This window comes from Pteropus alecto, unplaced genomic scaffold (assembly GCF_000325575.1).
Source record: "Pteropus alecto unplaced genomic scaffold, ASM32557v1 scaffold388, whole genome shotgun sequence".
NCBI lineage: Eukaryota > Metazoa > Chordata > Mammalia > Chiroptera > Pteropodidae > Pteropus > Pteropus alecto.
Window position 1 is genome coordinate 436,455 of NW_006441398.1, and position 15,992 is coordinate 452,446.

The following is a 15,992-nucleotide window of genomic DNA, read 5'->3' on the forward strand; positions in this document are numbered from 1 at the left end:
CGGGCGAGGTCGGAAGCTGCAGGCCAGCTGGGCCAGGACGGAGCGCGCTGGCGGGACTGCCTGAGTGGGCAGGGGGGTGGGGGGCGCTCCGTTCCCAAGTGTCGTTGTGAGGGGCAGGTGAGAGGCGACGAGGGCGACAGAAGATGTGGGGACGTGTTAGAAGAGTGAAAAAAAAAAACACAAAAATATATATGGGGGAAATGAACTTTTTTTTTCATTGAACCAAGTGCAATGCATCAGAGAGTTTTCCTATCTTTGTATGTTAAGAGATTGTTAAGAAAAAATTCTATTTTTGTTGTAATGTCCTCGCGGCTCTGGGGACGCTAAAAGAACCGGGCCTGCCCCGCCCTTCGCGGGGATAACGAAAGCTGAGTGTTTTTTCCTTTTTTTTTTTTTTTTGTTCGTTTTCATTTTTTTTTTTTTAAGTCGTTTTCCTGCGTTGACAAGGATGATCTGGGGTTTTTATTTGTTTCGTCGTTCGTTCTCGGTTTCGGTGGGAGGGCTGAAGGAAACATTCACATTTTAGAGTTAAAAAAATAAAAACACCTCGACATTTAAAAAAACACAAGATCAAAAAGGAAAAGGACGAGAGAAAATTATTTTAAGATAATTCAACATAAAAACCCTGGTGCTTCTTACATTATAAAGTACGTTTAAAAAAAAACCACAAACTATTATACATAAGTTTATGAATCAATTAAATATCCTGCACTTGTTAGGAACACGCATATCCCTTCTTTGTTGAGTTTAACGGAACGGGACAGCGGCGTGCGCCCGATGGCGAGGCTGCTCTGGCCGCGGGTCTCCCCGGGCGCCTCCTCCCCGGGGCCGGCGCCCCCTCCTTGCCCCATCCCCTTCCGGGCACGGGGGCGCGGCGGGGATCCCCAGCCCCTCCCCCGCAGAGGTCAATGCCAACGAACAAAGGTCCCCTCCCTCCCTCTCCTCCCCGAGCGCCCTTCTTTGAGCCAGACGCCAACTTGACCCTCACCAGCATTATCAGGAGCGCGCTCAGCAAGTTGGTAGTTTCCTCCCCGACCCTTTCCTCGGCGCCCCCGACTCAACATCACTCCTTCCACCCCACCCTACTCCCACCCCCGTCGCCCTCCGGGGAGCAGGGGAAAGGCTCCACGCTCCAGGACAGGACCAGCCAAGCTGACAGGTCGATTCGCCCAGGCCCGCGCACGCACGCACGCACGCACACGGCCCCGCACACAGCCCACCCCACCCCGAAACCAGCCCCGTTGACTGCCTTACACACCCGCCCCCGCGCTGGCCGGCCGACCTAGTGCCTTGTTCTCACCCCCGTGCTGGCGGAGCGGACGCCGCGCTCTGGGTCCCAGAGGGGCCGGGTGGCTCAGACGACCCACCACTTCCCCACCCCGACCGTGCTGAACGGACCCCCCCACACGAGAGAAAATAAAGGAGCAATAAAGCCACGAGAACTTTCGTCCCCCAATCGAGAGCCCGAGGGGCACCCCAGCCCCACCTCTGCTCCCCCCACCTGTCCACCCTCGGGGCGCCCCCCCTTCCTCCGCAAGCCAGCCTGGGCCAGCCCCGCTTCGGCCCCTCCCGGGAGATCCGTGCGCCCGACCAGCACCAGCATCGCGGACCGCAAAGGCCGCCCGTCCCGTCAAACAAGTTTCTTCTTAGGCTAAGAAACGCAGTATATACGAGTATCTCTATATATAGTACTAATGGATTTGGTGTGCTTCCCCTTAGCGTCCCCTGTCCCCCCTCTCCTCCTCCTTCAGCCTGGTCTCCCCCTCTCTCTGCCCTCCATCCCCGTCTCTGCACTGAGATACATAAGAAACAAGGGTAGTTTACTGTCTGTTTTGTTTTCTGGGTTTTCAGTGTCCTAGCGGAATGCAAGTAGGCAGCCAGCCCGTCTGTCCCCTCTCCGCCCCGCCCCGCCCCGCCCCCGTCACTGCGCTTCTGTTATACCATCTTTGCCTGACTCTCTCCGGCTTCTCCATTGAATGGCTAATGTGTATGTGAAATAAAGAAATAAAGAAAAACAAAAGCAAGAGCGCCTGAGCCTTCGTTAACTCAATCGTGCGGGGCCAGGTCGGGTTGGGTGAGGTGGCGCACCGCGTGGCATCTGCGCCTTTCCACGCGCCAGGGGCGCGGCCGACGCAGTCGAGGCGTGTGTATCCTTGATTCTCCGGGAGGGGGCGCCGGAGAGAGGAGGAAGGCTCCCCGCCACCACCCCGCAACTTCTCGGGGATTCCTCTCCACTCCAGCCAGCAAAAAAGAGGCACCGCTTGGGTCCGATGACCGCTCTACCCTGTCGGTTCCCGGACCTCACCTCCGGGAGGGGAATGTGGGCAAGGCCACTTCCAGCGGGTGGTAGGTGATAAAAGGGTCTACAGGGTGAGGGGACGGGAAGGGGCGACAGTCGCCTTTCCAGACCTTTGGCCCTTTCCCCTGAAGGAGACGTCCTCACTGGTCCCTTTCCGAGAGACTTCGCTGCAGAGCAGGCCCAGTTCGTGGTCCGCCCATTCCTCGACGGCCCTGGGCTGAGTTCCCAGTGCCCCTCGGCTAGAGGCGACACCTCAGAGGTCACCGCACCTCCGGGCTCACAGCCGTCTGTTCCGTCTTGATGGGCCGGGCCGCCCCACTGGGGCTGCTGTCGGGGCCGGACGGGGACACAGGCTGTGGACGCGCCACCGCCTCCGCCCGGCGACAAGGCCCACGGCGGGCGCCACCATCTAGGCCTCGGTGCGCCGGCCGTTTGCGGGGCCCTGGCGGGGCGGGGCCTGCGGCCAGAGCGGCCGCTTGGTCTCGCAGCAGTCGCACCAGGAAGCCGATGTACTTCATGGCGAGGCGGAGCACCTCGTTCTTGCTCAGCTTCCGGTCGGGCGGGTGGGTCGGCAGCAGCTTCCTGAGCTCAGCGAAAGCGCCGTTCACGTTCTGCTGCCGCCAGCGCTCGCGGCTGTTGGTGAACACACGCCGGGCCACCTTTTGGGGCTGGTGCCCTGGGAATAGAAGGGATAGGGTTGGCGCCAAGAGGGCGCCCCCTCTTGCCCTCACTTCAGGCACCCAGCACCCTTCCGCCCAGGCAGTGAGCTGGAGCTTTCTCCACCTAAGGGATCCACGTGTGGCTCCCCTGCCTCTTAGCAACCCTGGACGCCCCCCACCCTCAGCCATCTAGACAAGGACAACTGGGGCCTCTGTACCCTCTGTCTGTACCTTTATGTCACTGGCTGAGGTTCCTTAAGGAAATGTTTCTTTGTGGCTGCCAGTCTGGGAAACTTTCCCTGTAGTCCTCATTCTAATGGGCCCCTGTGTGTGGCCCGGGATGTTCGTGGGCCTGAGAGGTATTCTTTTTGTGATCGTGGTCCTGTCCGTGTCTCAGGTGGCTGTGTGACTCGTGGTCTGTCTAAATGGCTGTGGTGTGTGTGATCGTTGCCATGTGGCTGTGTCAGACATGGCTGCGGTTGTGTGGCTGACTCTTGTGTGGCCATGGTCCTAAGTGGCTGTGGTTGTGTGACTGTCTTTTGTGCGGTTGTGGTCCCATGGAAGTCTCTTGCATGGTGGTTGTCCTGTGGCTGCTTCCTGGGTGGCTGTGCTTTTGAGTGGAGCTGTCATTGTGTGGCCCCCGTGGCATGCTCTTTGCAAGGGCTCTTTGTGGCTTGTTGGATGGCTGTGATTGTATGAGACTGTGGTTCTGTGCCTGGGTGTAAGGTGAGTGCTGAGCCCATGTGGGCTGTTCTGTGTGTGTCTGTGTGCACCAGCAGCACCTCTCCCTGTGGAAAGCTGTGGGACAGACGTGGGCCCCTTGCAGACACAAACCCACACTCACCCTCAGCCAGCTCCAGCTCACAGTGGCTAGGTCTCCGCTTCAGTCGGCTGCTAGGGAAGATGCCAAAAGGTCCTGCCGGCCCAATGTAGAGGCTGTAAGGGTTCATGGGTCACTAATGCCTTGTGGGCAAGGACCCTGGCCCTGGATTGCCCCCAGGCCCCCAGCCCCCCACTGACCTGTTGAGGAAGGGGTGAGGATGGTAATGCAGGGCCAGAGGGGTCGGGGCACTTCCCAGGGTGGAGAGTTGCAGCAGTGGGGGCCGCAGGGCACTCAGGTCCGTGGTGGTTATGGCTGTCCCTGGGGGCCTGGTGTGGCCCAGACTGATTACTGGGACCCCAGGGGGCAGCCTGGGGGAGGAGGCACCTCCATGGCCCAACTCCTCCACCTTTGGGGGCCCAGGCGAGGCAGGCTTGGGGGGTGGGGCAGGCACTGGACTGGGGACACACACCATTTCAGCCTTCTCAGTCATGGTGGGGCCCACCTCTCCCTGGGCCTGGGGCGGGCACATGGACCCCGAGGGGGTGCTCACCTGTGGAAGGGAAGCAAGCCAGTGGGGAAGAGGATCAGATGCCACATACCCCCTTAGCCCAACGGAGCCCTCAAATGGAAAGGAAAGTGGTGGGGTGGCAAGATAGTGGTGGGGGCCAAGACTGGTGGAGGGGTGGGCACAGAAACTGCCAGAACATGGGAGGAGGATCTGATACAAGGGCAGGAGGTGCCCACTGAGATGTTGTGCAGCAATGAGCCCAGCAGTGCCGTCTCTGAGTAGTATGTGACCCATGAGGGGCTCAGCTGCCCAGCCTCTGAGCAATTCCCTGCTTCCAGAATCCTCTCTTATCTTTAGCCTGGAGTGGAGAGTAAGGCAGGGAACTTATGCCGGACCCTGAGACTCCCAGGATGACCTCTAACCTTCAAATCTGATCCTGACGCCCTTCATTGACACTGTGCGACCTTGGAATTCCTCCATGATTGACTCTGACCACTGACCGCCCCTCTCCTGCCTAGGTGGACCCTATGGCCCTCAGCTAGGACCCTGAGGCTCTTCCCGTTGCTTCCCTGTCAGACTCTGAACGTTCTCCATCATCACTCCAGTGACCACCACCCCTAAGTAAAATGTCCCCTAACTCTGTGACCCCACTACTGACACTATGACCCCAAATGCGACCCCACTGCCCAATACAAAGTCATGCCCCAATCCCCCTTCTGGCCCTGGTGACCCCCACTCTCCCCACCCCCATCTCTGCACTCTGCTTAGATGTGTCTGTTCACTCTTGGCCTTATGGCTAGGAGTGTCCCGGCAGCCCTGAGGACATCTCGTCCCTCTGCCCCGTCTTCCCTGGCTGGGCCCTGGGGAAGCTAGCCTGGCCACTCTCATTTAGTGGGTTCCTGCAGATGAATGAATGAAGGCAGGAACAAATGAATGAATGTAGGTGGATTGGGGATCCCCCACCTTTAGGCCGCTCCCCTCTTACCCCGGCGCTGGTCCCACTGTCTGATGAGTGCCCTGGCTCTGTCAGGGCCAGGATGTGGTTCCGGCTTCAGGCCAGGCTCCGTGGCCCTGCTCCATCCAGCCTCTTCACTCTGTGCCCCTGCCCTGTCTGGGCTTCACCTCTTCTTGGGCTCCCGGGCGCCTTGGGGCCTCAACAGCGGTAGGTAGCAGAAGCAGCGTGAGTCCCTCGAGGGAAAGTGAGCGGCTCTGGGCCAGCCCACCTTCTCCCCGCCCCCTATGGCCTGGTTTCCTCCCTCTCACCCTGGGCTCAGTGGCTGGAGGATGCTGGGCCAGCACAGATAAGGGCCTGGCCGCCTGGCTGAGACTGATAAGGAGCCGGGCTGACCCCGGAGGAAACAGGCAGGCGGGGATCTCAGAGCGGCCTCAGGCCCTGCCCACTGTGGTCAGGACTGGCTGTCACCCCTGAGGGCCTTACCTTCCTCCCCCCCCTCCGTCACTGGAGGGACCCTGGCCCTCTGAGGACCTGGTCCCAGTGCACAGCTGGGAGTGAGGTGCCCAGATGCACACAGAGGGGAAACCGAGGCAGGAAAACAGTGGCCTCCTGTGTTGCTTGAATCTGGCCTGCAGCTTTGACCACCACCAGCCGTGTCTGCGCTGATGGGGTGGAGAGCCCTTTCCGGCCCTGCTGGGGCCTCGTGACCTGGGGCCCCCTCCTCCTCCTCCTCCTCCTCTCCTTCCCTTGCTTGGTTCCTCTTTTTACATGGCCCCTCCCGGCCTGTCTGCCACCCCCACCCGAGTGAGGCACCCTGAGGGCAGTTCTGATAATCTGATCTTCAGTGTCCAGTCTGGGCAGGTGTCCTGGGTCCCCACTGTGCTATCCATACTACCTTTCCAGGCCCAGGAGGGTGACAGGAAGGGCCACAGCTGGGGGAGACTTCCTAGGGTGCCAGAACCTTCCAACAGGTGCCCCTATAATCCTGGTCCTCTAAGTCACAGGACCACATAGCCCCACCTCGGTGGTCCCTGGCCCACAACTCCAAGCCAGGCCACTTCAGGGTGGATGACGATAAAGAGGTGTTAGGTAAATGTCCTAGATGGTGGTGAAACTCAAGACCCACATGGAGGGAGACTCGTAGGAGGGGCCCCGAGTACAGCTAGGTAACAGTGACAAGACTGTTCCAAATCCCCAGCACTCTCTCACCCGGGTTAGTCGTACTGTGCCCTGTTTCTATCTGGGTGACTGGAGGAGACCCCAGGCAGGCCCTCAGCAGCCACTCAGTGCCAACACTACCACCATCCTCCCAGGAACCAGGTGACACCAGTACTCCATCACCAACCATCCCACTGCCCCAGGGAATCAAAGGTCCAGTTCTAAACGCTGAATGAACTCTGATGTCCCTACAAGGCAGGTTCTTGGATCAGGTTCATTTTATTCTTGTGGATGGAATAAAGTAAAGGGTACCTTTGGGGTCCCACAGCTACCACATGGCAGGGTGAGGACTCTGCCCCAGTCCTCTCCGTTAATGCTGCTAAGGCCTGCCCTTGGGGGAAGGATGCAGCAGCCTGCCTGGTGCCTCCATGTGCACCCCACCCGAGGGGCCACAGGGCAGGAAGCACCTGGTCTGGAGCGGATGCACAAGGCGCCTGGTTCCGGTCTGACTTCCGCCACTGGCCCGGAGGGGAGCTGGGCCAGAGAAACCAGGCATCGAGGAGGGGGCGGCGTGAGGCCACGTAGGGGGCTTGCTGGCACTAGCCTGCTCGCGTGCCTGTGTCCGGGAGACCACCAACTGGGCCGGGGACTGGCAGGGGCTGGCGGGATGGGGGTAATGGGAGGGGAGAGGCCCCCGCGGGCACGAGCGCACGGCTGCCGCCCCGTGGCCACCTAGGGAACCACAGGCACCAGCAACAGGGTGTCCCAAAGTGCCTCTTGCTTCAGAGGGACAGACGACCCCCTCATACAGACACAATGCCCAAGACAGAAACTCAGTCAGGCAGAAATAAACCAACCCCTAGATGCACAGAGCTTCCCCAGGGAGTTAAAACAGACAAATGAACAGAAAGACCACAGGCAGCCTCTGCATTCCGGCAAATGATAGTCAGGATAATGCGATGTCTCTTTATTAGTTCAGTCGACACCTGGACCAGTGGTGGCCCCAGGCCCAGGCGGGTTCTGATTGAGGGTCTGTAGACAGTTAGTGGGGGTGGCTTCAGCAGTGGCCTCGGGTGTTGGGGGTCTGTGGGAGTAGCAGCATTGGTTCCCCCGCTGACAGGTGCCCTGGTGGGAGGATAGTGGGTGTGAACCCCGGCCTGGAGCTTGGTAGCCTCCATGGGGTTCCTTTCCTGGATGGAGAACTCACTCCCAGACCCTTGCCCATCCCCAGTTCTCCCAGCCCTGCCTGCCCCTTAGCCCTGCCCTGTTGCTTGGAGGGGAACCCATGTGTGCTACAGTGTGTGTGGGGGCCTCACCTCCTTGAACTTCTTGCAAGGAAATGTCTTAAGCCGGGCAGCCCGCTGGACCAGGTCCTCAGCTGGTTCCTTTCGCTTATTCTGGAGCAGCCTGCGCCTGTCCCCCATAGCTTCACCCCCTGCCTTGCCCCTGTACAGGAAGATAAGCAGCTGGGACCCCATCTGGCCCCTGCACCCCCAGCCAGCCAAGCCCTACTGCCACCCCTCTCACTCACCCTGGCCGGGCACGGGGCCGGGGGCCCCAGTTGGCCTCAGGGTTGGCCTGGAAGCGCTTGAGTCCTCGCTGGCGAGAGCTGGGGTTGGCATCATCCCGGATGGTGAAGTTGGCCTGCAGCCTGGGGAAGGCAGGTGGGGCTGAGGGGCAGCCACCACGGGGATATGCACAACCAACTGCCCACGAGACCTGCCCACCTCAGTGCAGCTCGATGTGACCTGGGACAACTGTGTCTGCCAGTTTCAGGATTCTCTCATTCATTTAATAAACATTTATCAAGTGCCTACTGTGTGCCTGAAGTCTGCCACTGGTAAAGCTGACATTCTGGTGCATGAGACAGACAAACAATGGGATAAATCAGAAATCAGCAAATCTTATCGTGTTAGAGCATGAGATAAGAGTTTTGAGAAGAGAGAAAGGTAGAGGGATGGAGAGACGGGGGAAGGGGGCCAATGCGGGACAGGGCAGGCAGGGATACCTGAAGGAGGTGAGGGAAGAGTCATAGGGGGCAGGGAACCTGGGGACAGGCACTCCAGGTAGAGAACAGCCCATGCAAAGGCCCTTTGGTGGGGCTGTGCCTGGTAAGTTTGAGTAAGGAGGGGAGGGAAGAGAGTAGGGATAAATGAGGGAAAGCTGACAGGGAGAAGGGGCAGGGCTGGCAGGTGGAACTTTGTTTCTACTGAGTGAGGAGGGAGCCCCAGAGAATTCTGAGCAGAAAGTGGGTGCATGATCTGACTCACGTGCTCATAGGCGCCTCTGGGTGCTGTGGGGAGAACAGACTGGGGGTGGGGAGCTGGGAGATCAGGGCGGAGGTGACTGCACTGGTCTAAGTGAGCAGTGATAGGGCCAGACCAAGGTGGGAGCAGAGGAGGCAGGGGAGAAGTGATGGGCGAAGGTGGATTCTGGATCTTACTTGAAGAAGGTGCATCGTCTATGTAAAGAGTATCTATGTCATCTGCACATATGTGAGTGGCCATGCTTGTGGTCGCTGTGTCTGCATCCCTACCTGGGCTCCAGACTGAGAATGCGGAAGGCGGGGCTGGTCTCCGACAGCCGCTCCCGTTTCACCGGACACCCCTTCTCCTGGGAGACAAAGGTCAGAGGACAGGGGATGCTGAGCCCACCCATTCCCTTCCCTCCCACCCCCATCTGGTCCGACCAGCCCTCACCCAGCAGCGCATGATGTCCCAGAGGGCTGAGGCAGGGGCATCTGTCTTCACAGCGTTCTTACAGGCATGGGAGAGCGAGACCCGGAAGCCAGCGTGGAGGAGGGCTGACCTAGGGACCAAGAGAGGCTGTGATGGGGAGGCTGGACCCCAAAGCCAGTGCTCACATGTATGGGTGTGAGTCGCACTGTGTGGACTGGTGAGGCAGGCTACACATCTCATGGTGATTACAAGGCTGGTGAAATGCCAGCGATCGTAATACTGAGACTGTCCCACTAGCCAGGGTTCCTGGCCTCCAAGCTCTGCTCTAAGCACTGTATGCAAGAAACGCTGGATGTAAGTGATGTCTGATCTCCATTTTATGGGGGAGTCTGGCCCAAAAGAGGCCTGACTTGCCCAGGGCACCAAGCACTCAGGCTCCGCTCCTCCCCGGCCCAGCTCTCACCGCAGCTGCAGGAGGCTGGGTGTGCTACAGTGGATGGTGCTGCTCAGCTGGTCCAGCGTGTAGTACAGAGGCACGTCTGGCAGCTCCTGCCAGGGGGGACAATGGGTTGGTTGTGGGGCAGAGGAAGCTGGGCACAGGCGAGCCCCCTTCCTGTCACTGCTGGGCCCCCACCTCGGTGACAACACTCAGGACTCCTCGAATCCGCTCCGAAGTGTGAAAGCGGCCGGGGTTGGCACTCACAGCCTCTAGGACACGGCCCACGAAATCCAGGTCATGGATAGGCTCTGCCCACAAGGGGCCACCGAGCTGCAGACACATGGGTCAGATGGGCAGGGAGCAAGACCATCAGAACACTTGTGACCCCTCGCCAACCCTGACCTGGCCCTACTTGGTGTCGCTGGCCACAGTGCTCACACTCGGGGGCCACAGGGGGACCGCAGGCTGCAGAGAACTTGACCCTGCACAGAGAGAGGTAGTCAGGTGACAATCCTGAGATGCTCCCTTCACCTCCCTCCTGGCTCACCCTTGCTCACCGGCCACCAGAGGGCCCTGATGCTTTGCCAAGGTGCTGAAGGTGGAAAGCCCCGCAGCCCACACATTGGAACACCAGCGCCTGCTTGCTGTGGAGGGACAGGGGTGATCATCATACCCCAACTCCTCCCTCGGGCTGCCTCCGTCCTCATTTCCCCAGGGAAGGACCATGCCCCCCACCTCAAAGAAAGGCACTGTTGCCTCTCTCAACCCATCACCAGTCCCTGACTTGCTAACCTGGCTGAGGCCTTGACCTTGGCCTGGCCGGTGAAGACACGAACAAAAACCCGCACATAGAAGTCAGCACTGATGCTGAGCAGTGGCACCACGAAGCGCTGGTAGCAATTGGCGCGGAGGTCCAGGCTGTGCAGGACAATCCTCAGGGCCTGGGGGTGGGGTATGTGGTGGGTGGCAACCATCAGCCCAGCCTGCACACAAGGCGCTCACAGCACAAGATCAGGGCTGGCTCCCTGGGTTCTAAGCTCAGCCCTGAGTGTCCTGGCTGTGTGACCCTTGGCAAGTGAGTGTTTACTTCCCTCATCTGTGAAATCGCAACAGTCTCTATCTCTGTGGCCCTGCTGGGGGCACTAAGTGATTAAGAAACACACAAGTCCAGTAAATGGAACCTATTCCGCTTAGCATCGCCAGTGTGCCCTGTGCTGTGCCAAAGGCCCCGTGGTCCCGCTCCCACGAGGTTTGTCGACAGGAAGTGAGGACAAAAAACTGGGTGCTGCAGAACTGCTGGGGCCTTCTCCATGCCAGGGGGCTGCTGTGACAATGTAACACAGAAAAGGCAGCATTTCCCAGTCTGAGGACAGAGGAACAAGAACAGAGCCCTTCCTTTCTCGGCCTGTTGCTGTAGCCAGTCCCTGCCTTCTTGAATCCTCACAGCAGCCAATGTTGCCATTGTCATCATGCCCATTTCACGAATGCCAGAACGAGGCCTGGAACGGAGACTTCACTGGCCCAAAGCCACCAGCAAAGCTAGCACTTGAACCCAGACCTAGAAAAACCACCTTAAAAAAGACAACTCAGGAAAGTTGTTGAAACAGAGACTACTAGAAAGAACGGTATAACCAGAACTCATACCTTGGGCAATGCCACTGCCCCCCAAATGATCGCGACCGACAGCCCATGCTCTCAGGGACTTTGCTGGTTAAAGACATGCCTGTCATTAACATGCTGGGATGGATCTGGCCCTGGCTGCCTGGAGGAAGCTGAGCAGGTTTGGGGGGTGGAAAGGGGTGCTGGGTGTTCCCTCACCATCTCGTGGCATGCCCGGCTCTTGAGGGCCATGGCTCCGTACTTGCTGTAGCATGTCTCCCCGCTGTTTCCCGCCAGCACTGCCATGTCCGTGCAGGTCACGCACAGCAGCCCTGCAGCGGGGGACTGGACAGTGAGAACCCTTCAAACACCCCAGCCCTGCTCTGTACCCTTGCATTAGCCCAGCCTCACCTCCTTCACTCACAGCCTGCACAGCTGCATCCAAGAAGGGGGCAGGGCTGCCATAGGGGTCCAGGTCGATGACTTCAAACCGCTCCGACACCCGCTGGTGCTGGTACATCAGCATTCTAGGGGTAAGAGGGCCAGGTCTTCAGCCCCCTGTACTAGGGCCCTGCTCTGTCCGCTACACACGTTCACTCATGCAGCTTGACAGTTTGGGCCTAAACTTGGGGGCCAGCTGCCAAGGCTCAGATCCTGACTTTGCCATTACTAACATCGTGACTTTTCCTCCTCAGGCCTCAGTTTACCCATCTCTAACAATGGGAACAACAACAGCAGATACAGTAAGTACACAGTTAATGTCATCGTAGGTTCTTGAAAACTGCGACTTTAGGTGAAACGACGCATAACGAAACCAATTTTACCATAGGCTAATCAAGATCTAAACAAGAGTTAAGTTTTTTCAGCATATTTCTGGTCACAAAAACATCATCCAGTGTCTAAATAAAAGACCCAAAACACTTTCAATATTAAACGCTGAAATAAATGTGAGCACTACAAACATTTAAGAAAGATTAATAAAAACAAGTCAGATCATTATTTTCCATCCCACTTATTCCAATTTAGAGGCGGCTGGAGCCTATCTAGGCAGCTCAGGGCCCCAGGCAGGACCCGCCCTGGACAGGACACCCTTCCATTTCAGGGCCACTCATACCTACCCACACTCACTCAGACTGGGACAATGTAGACCCGCCAGTTCACCTCACATGCACATCTTTGGGATGTGGTAGAAAACCAGAGTCCCCAAAGAAAACTCACGACAAGGGAGAATGTGCCAGCTTCACATAGATTGTAGCCCCAGCTGGGAAGCGCTTATTTTTCTCATCAGCATTATAAAAAGATTATTCCAGGACCTGCTGTACTAATGTAGCACATTTATGCCTGACATTGTTTCAAGCAATTTAGATACATTAACTAGATCACACAATCTTCCAGAATGACTCCATGGATTTGCAACAATATTGTTCCCTTTGCAGGTGAGGGGAAGCAAATGGTACCTTTCAACATAGCCTACCCTGACCACATTATTTAAAATTGCGACCCACTCCCACCACCTTCTTCTATCCCCTGTACTCTCTGTATCTTTTTCAGAGCAGTTCTCACCTCCAGTTAACTATGTAATTTATTTATTTGTCATGATTATTTGTTATCCTTTGTGTTTCATATTAGATTTTAATGAGGTCAGGAAAGCAAATATTTTTTACTTATTTTCTGTAAAGAGTCAGATAGTAAATATTTTAGGCTTTGTAGGCCACATATGATCTTTATTGCATATTCTTTTTTTTAAACCTTTAAAAATATAAAAAAACACCCTCAGATGGCAAGCCATAGAAAAACAAGCTGCAGGCTTGCAGGCTGTAGTTTGCTGACCCCTGCATTTGAACATGAACTCCACGAGGTCAGGGATTTTTGTCTGTTTTGTTTACTGATGCATTCCCCGCACTGAGAATGGTGTTTGGCACATAGTAGGCAGTGGATGTCCATCTGAATGAATAAAAGTACAAAAAATCGAACATGGAAAACATAATGGTACTCATTTCTGGCACTGAGCATGGGTTCCACAGTATGACCCCTCACTTAATCTGTACAGCAACCTCTGTAAAACTGCCGTCATTTTATAGCAAAGGAAACTGGGGCTCAGAGAGGCTAAGGCACTCTCTCAAGGTCACAGAGTGAGAGTATGACATAGCCAGGATTTGACCCCAGGCAGCCTTCCTCCAGAATGCACTTTCCAGCCGCGAGGCTCTACTGCTCCGAACCTACCGGGCATCTGCCTGGCTGGGCTGTACCAGGTGGGCCACTTTGTTGAGCTGGACATTATGGCGTATGAGATCCACAGCTCGGGAAGAGGCATCGTTGGCAATCACGGATCGGAGCCCAGGCACTTCTCGGGCAAAGCGAATGGAACGGAGGCCTGAGGCGGCCAGGCCCTCCAACACTCGCAGGCCTTCCTGTTGGAATAAGCAGGGAGCCCCAGTCACATCAATACTTCCATCCTCTACTGGGCCCCAAGGAGTCCTCCCTGACCCTCCCCTATAACTCTCCCCCTCCAAGAGCCTTCTTTCCTCCACTACCCACTGTATTCTGGGGCTGTCACCTCCTATGCCCAGCCCCACCTCGCAGATCTCCCCCACGGCAGCTGTTCGAGGCTGATCTCCAGGGGCCACGTTTGCACCCTCTTTAAGTTCTGCCTTGTCCTCCTCTTGCTCCGACAAGTCCACGACCACCTTTTGCACGTCCTTCTCGCCTGGCACCTTGACTGCAGCCACCCAGAAGCACAAGTCAGAGACTACCAAAGCTCTGAGAAACCTCCTCCTACCTTTCAGAGTACATAAAATTCATTGAAGAAAGTCTTCCCCAAAGTCCCTGGGCTGAAGGAACCCATGGCCTGCTGTGTGGCTTGGAGCCTTTTCGGACTTTAAGGGAGAGAGGGCCCGGCAGGGAGAGAGCCCTGAGTGACCCCCGCCCACCAGGAGATTGAACCTCCACTCACTCTGGATTCCTTTGGCCTCGAGCTGAATGCGAGCAAATTCAGTGATCACAGCACATCTGTGGAAGACGAAGACTCAGCGCACAATCCCTCATTTCACAGACTCACCGCTCTCTGCCAAGCGGACCCCGGATCCCCCTGCTCACGTCAGGTCCCGGTTGAACTCCTGCACTGGGTTGTAGAAGACTTCGTTGGCGCTGGGAAAGACGATCTTGGCGGCCCCCTCTGTGACCGTCGTCTCCTGGGCCTCAAGTGGGCGCTTTTCTCCGCAGGGCATCGTGCCATTCTCCATAGCGGCTGGATTCGCCGGTGTCTGGAGCTGCCCCTTTATAAACCGAGCTCTACAGAGACTGCAGGAGGGGCGGAGAGTCAGGTTTAGCCAAAGAACTATCCTTGCACTGGACATCCGCGGGAGCTTCCGCCCGCCAAGCCTGGAATAGGAAGGCACGGAAAGGATCAGAGAGCTGCGTATCCGGGCTGGGTGGCCTGTACGTCTGTAAAATAGAGGCTAAGGAGACCCTGCGGCCTCGGTAAGCTGACACTATCTCCTGTCTTCGAAAGACCGGCCCCTGCGAAACCGGAAGCCTCAAGTGGACCCGCCCCTGGTCCAGATGCCTACCGGCGCCGCCTAGCCCCTCCTCACCTTCTCTCGCGGCTCCGAGAACCGAATAAGTCTCGGTGCACATTTCCCGGATTAGGACCTGGGCGCAGCCATGTTGGCACGGTGGGAGGGCGGATCACGTGGCGGAATTTAGCCAACAGTGATGCTACATACAGTGGGCGGCGGAGATCAAAATTCACCTTGGAAAGTGCTGAATGTGTTGTGCCGGTGGCCTTAATCACAGCGGCTTCTCTGTAATTAAGGTTACACGTCACCAGCCCATTTCATGGATGAGGAAGGTGAGGCTCAGAAAAGGGGCGGTAAGTGAAGAAATCCAATACCCATTGATCGTCCCCTGGGGTGCTGGGTGCCATAAATATTATTTCAGGGCATCCTAGCTCAGACTATGAAATCAGATTTACTGAATTTGAATCCCAGTCCTACCACATGCTCTTCGCAAGTTACTTAAACTCTCTGGACTTCATTTTCCTTACTTCTTAAATATAAAATCTAGCTTCCAAAATAAAGATTAAACAACAGAATACCTGGAAAGTGTGCAAAGCAGCCCCTCTCATATAGTTAACCCTCAGTAGGTTCTAACCTGTGTCGGAAAGAAGGATAGCACAGTGGCCTGTATTGTCTGGGTTCCAGTCTCAGCTAGCCTTGCTGCTTGTTCTTAACCCTCTCTGTGCGTGTTATCCCATTTGCAAAATGGACAGAACTTTTTAAAATTTGTTATTGGGGTGTAATGAGAAACGAATTAGTGCAGGTAAAATGCTTAGAATGGAATCTGTTATCGCATTACTTATTGCGGCTTCTTGACCCTGGCTTTGAATCTTGGAACCAAGCACCACTTATTTGCTATGTGATCTTGAGCAGGTTTCTTTATCTCTGTATGCCCGCCTTTCTTATTTTCTATAAATTGTGTATAAAATAATTTCTCCATTAAAATGTTACCGTGACGTTTAAATGCGATAATTCTCACGAATAACCTAAAAACAGTGCCTGACACAATAAGCAGCAGATATTATTGTTTGCATTTTACAGGAAACTAAAATTTCGAAAAGCAGAGCGACCTGTCTGAGGTCGCGGGACTAGAGGTGTCGGGGTCGGGATTCGAACTCTCAAGCAAAGTCAAGGTACTGGCGGGGACTCGGAGGGGCGGACGCAGGAGGCGGAGACGGGAAGAAGAGGTGCGTTTGGCGCTCGACTGATCTCGCCTAGGGGGCGGGGTGGAGGCGGGGCCGCTCCTCCCCAGCCCCGCTGCGGCGGCGGCGCGGCTTGTGCTGGCTCGGCGCTCGGCTGGGGCGGCCTGGCCCACAA

General features: G+C 56.5%; 2 protein-coding genes across 4 annotated transcripts; both read right to left on the minus strand.

Moving 5' to 3' along the window:
* Positions 1-562: 562 nt before the first annotated feature.
* On the minus strand, positions 563-4,326 carry LYL1 (LYL1, basic helix-loop-helix family member). Its single transcript, XM_006918745.3, has 3 exons — positions 3,979-4,326; positions 3,803-3,894; positions 563-2,975 (listed from the first exon to the last, which is right to left on the minus strand). The coding sequence occupies exons 1-3, from the start codon at positions 4,308-4,310 to the stop codon at positions 2,560-2,562; spliced, it is 840 nt and encodes a 279-aa protein (XP_006918807.1). The 5' UTR covers positions 4,311-4,326; the 3' UTR covers positions 563-2,559.
* Positions 4,327-7,332: 3,006 nt separating this feature from the next.
* Positions 7,333-14,978, minus strand: TRMT1 (tRNA methyltransferase 1). 3 transcript variants are annotated; one of them, XM_025051606.1, is made up of 17 exons: positions 14,712-14,978; positions 14,215-14,418; positions 14,072-14,127; positions 13,695-13,837; positions 13,342-13,529; positions 11,530-11,645; positions 11,338-11,450; positions 10,312-10,460; positions 10,077-10,163; positions 9,932-10,001; positions 9,715-9,849; positions 9,544-9,629; positions 9,102-9,210; positions 8,939-9,015; positions 7,934-8,053; positions 7,719-7,848; positions 7,333-7,527 (listed from the first exon to the last, which is right to left on the minus strand). In XM_025051606.1, the coding sequence occupies exons 2-17, from the start codon at positions 14,358-14,360 to the stop codon at positions 7,378-7,380; spliced, it is 1,875 nt and encodes a 624-aa protein (XP_024907374.1). In that variant the 5' UTR covers positions 14,361-14,418; positions 14,712-14,978; the 3' UTR covers positions 7,333-7,377. The 3 variants fall into 3 exon arrangements, with proteins under 3 accessions (XP_024907374.1, XP_024907373.1, XP_006918808.1); XM_025051605.1 differs by having other exon boundaries at positions 11,338-11,463; positions 11,543-11,645; positions 14,215-14,499; XM_006918746.3 differs by having other exon boundaries at positions 14,215-14,499.
* Between the last annotated feature and the right edge of the window lie 1,014 nt (positions 14,979-15,992).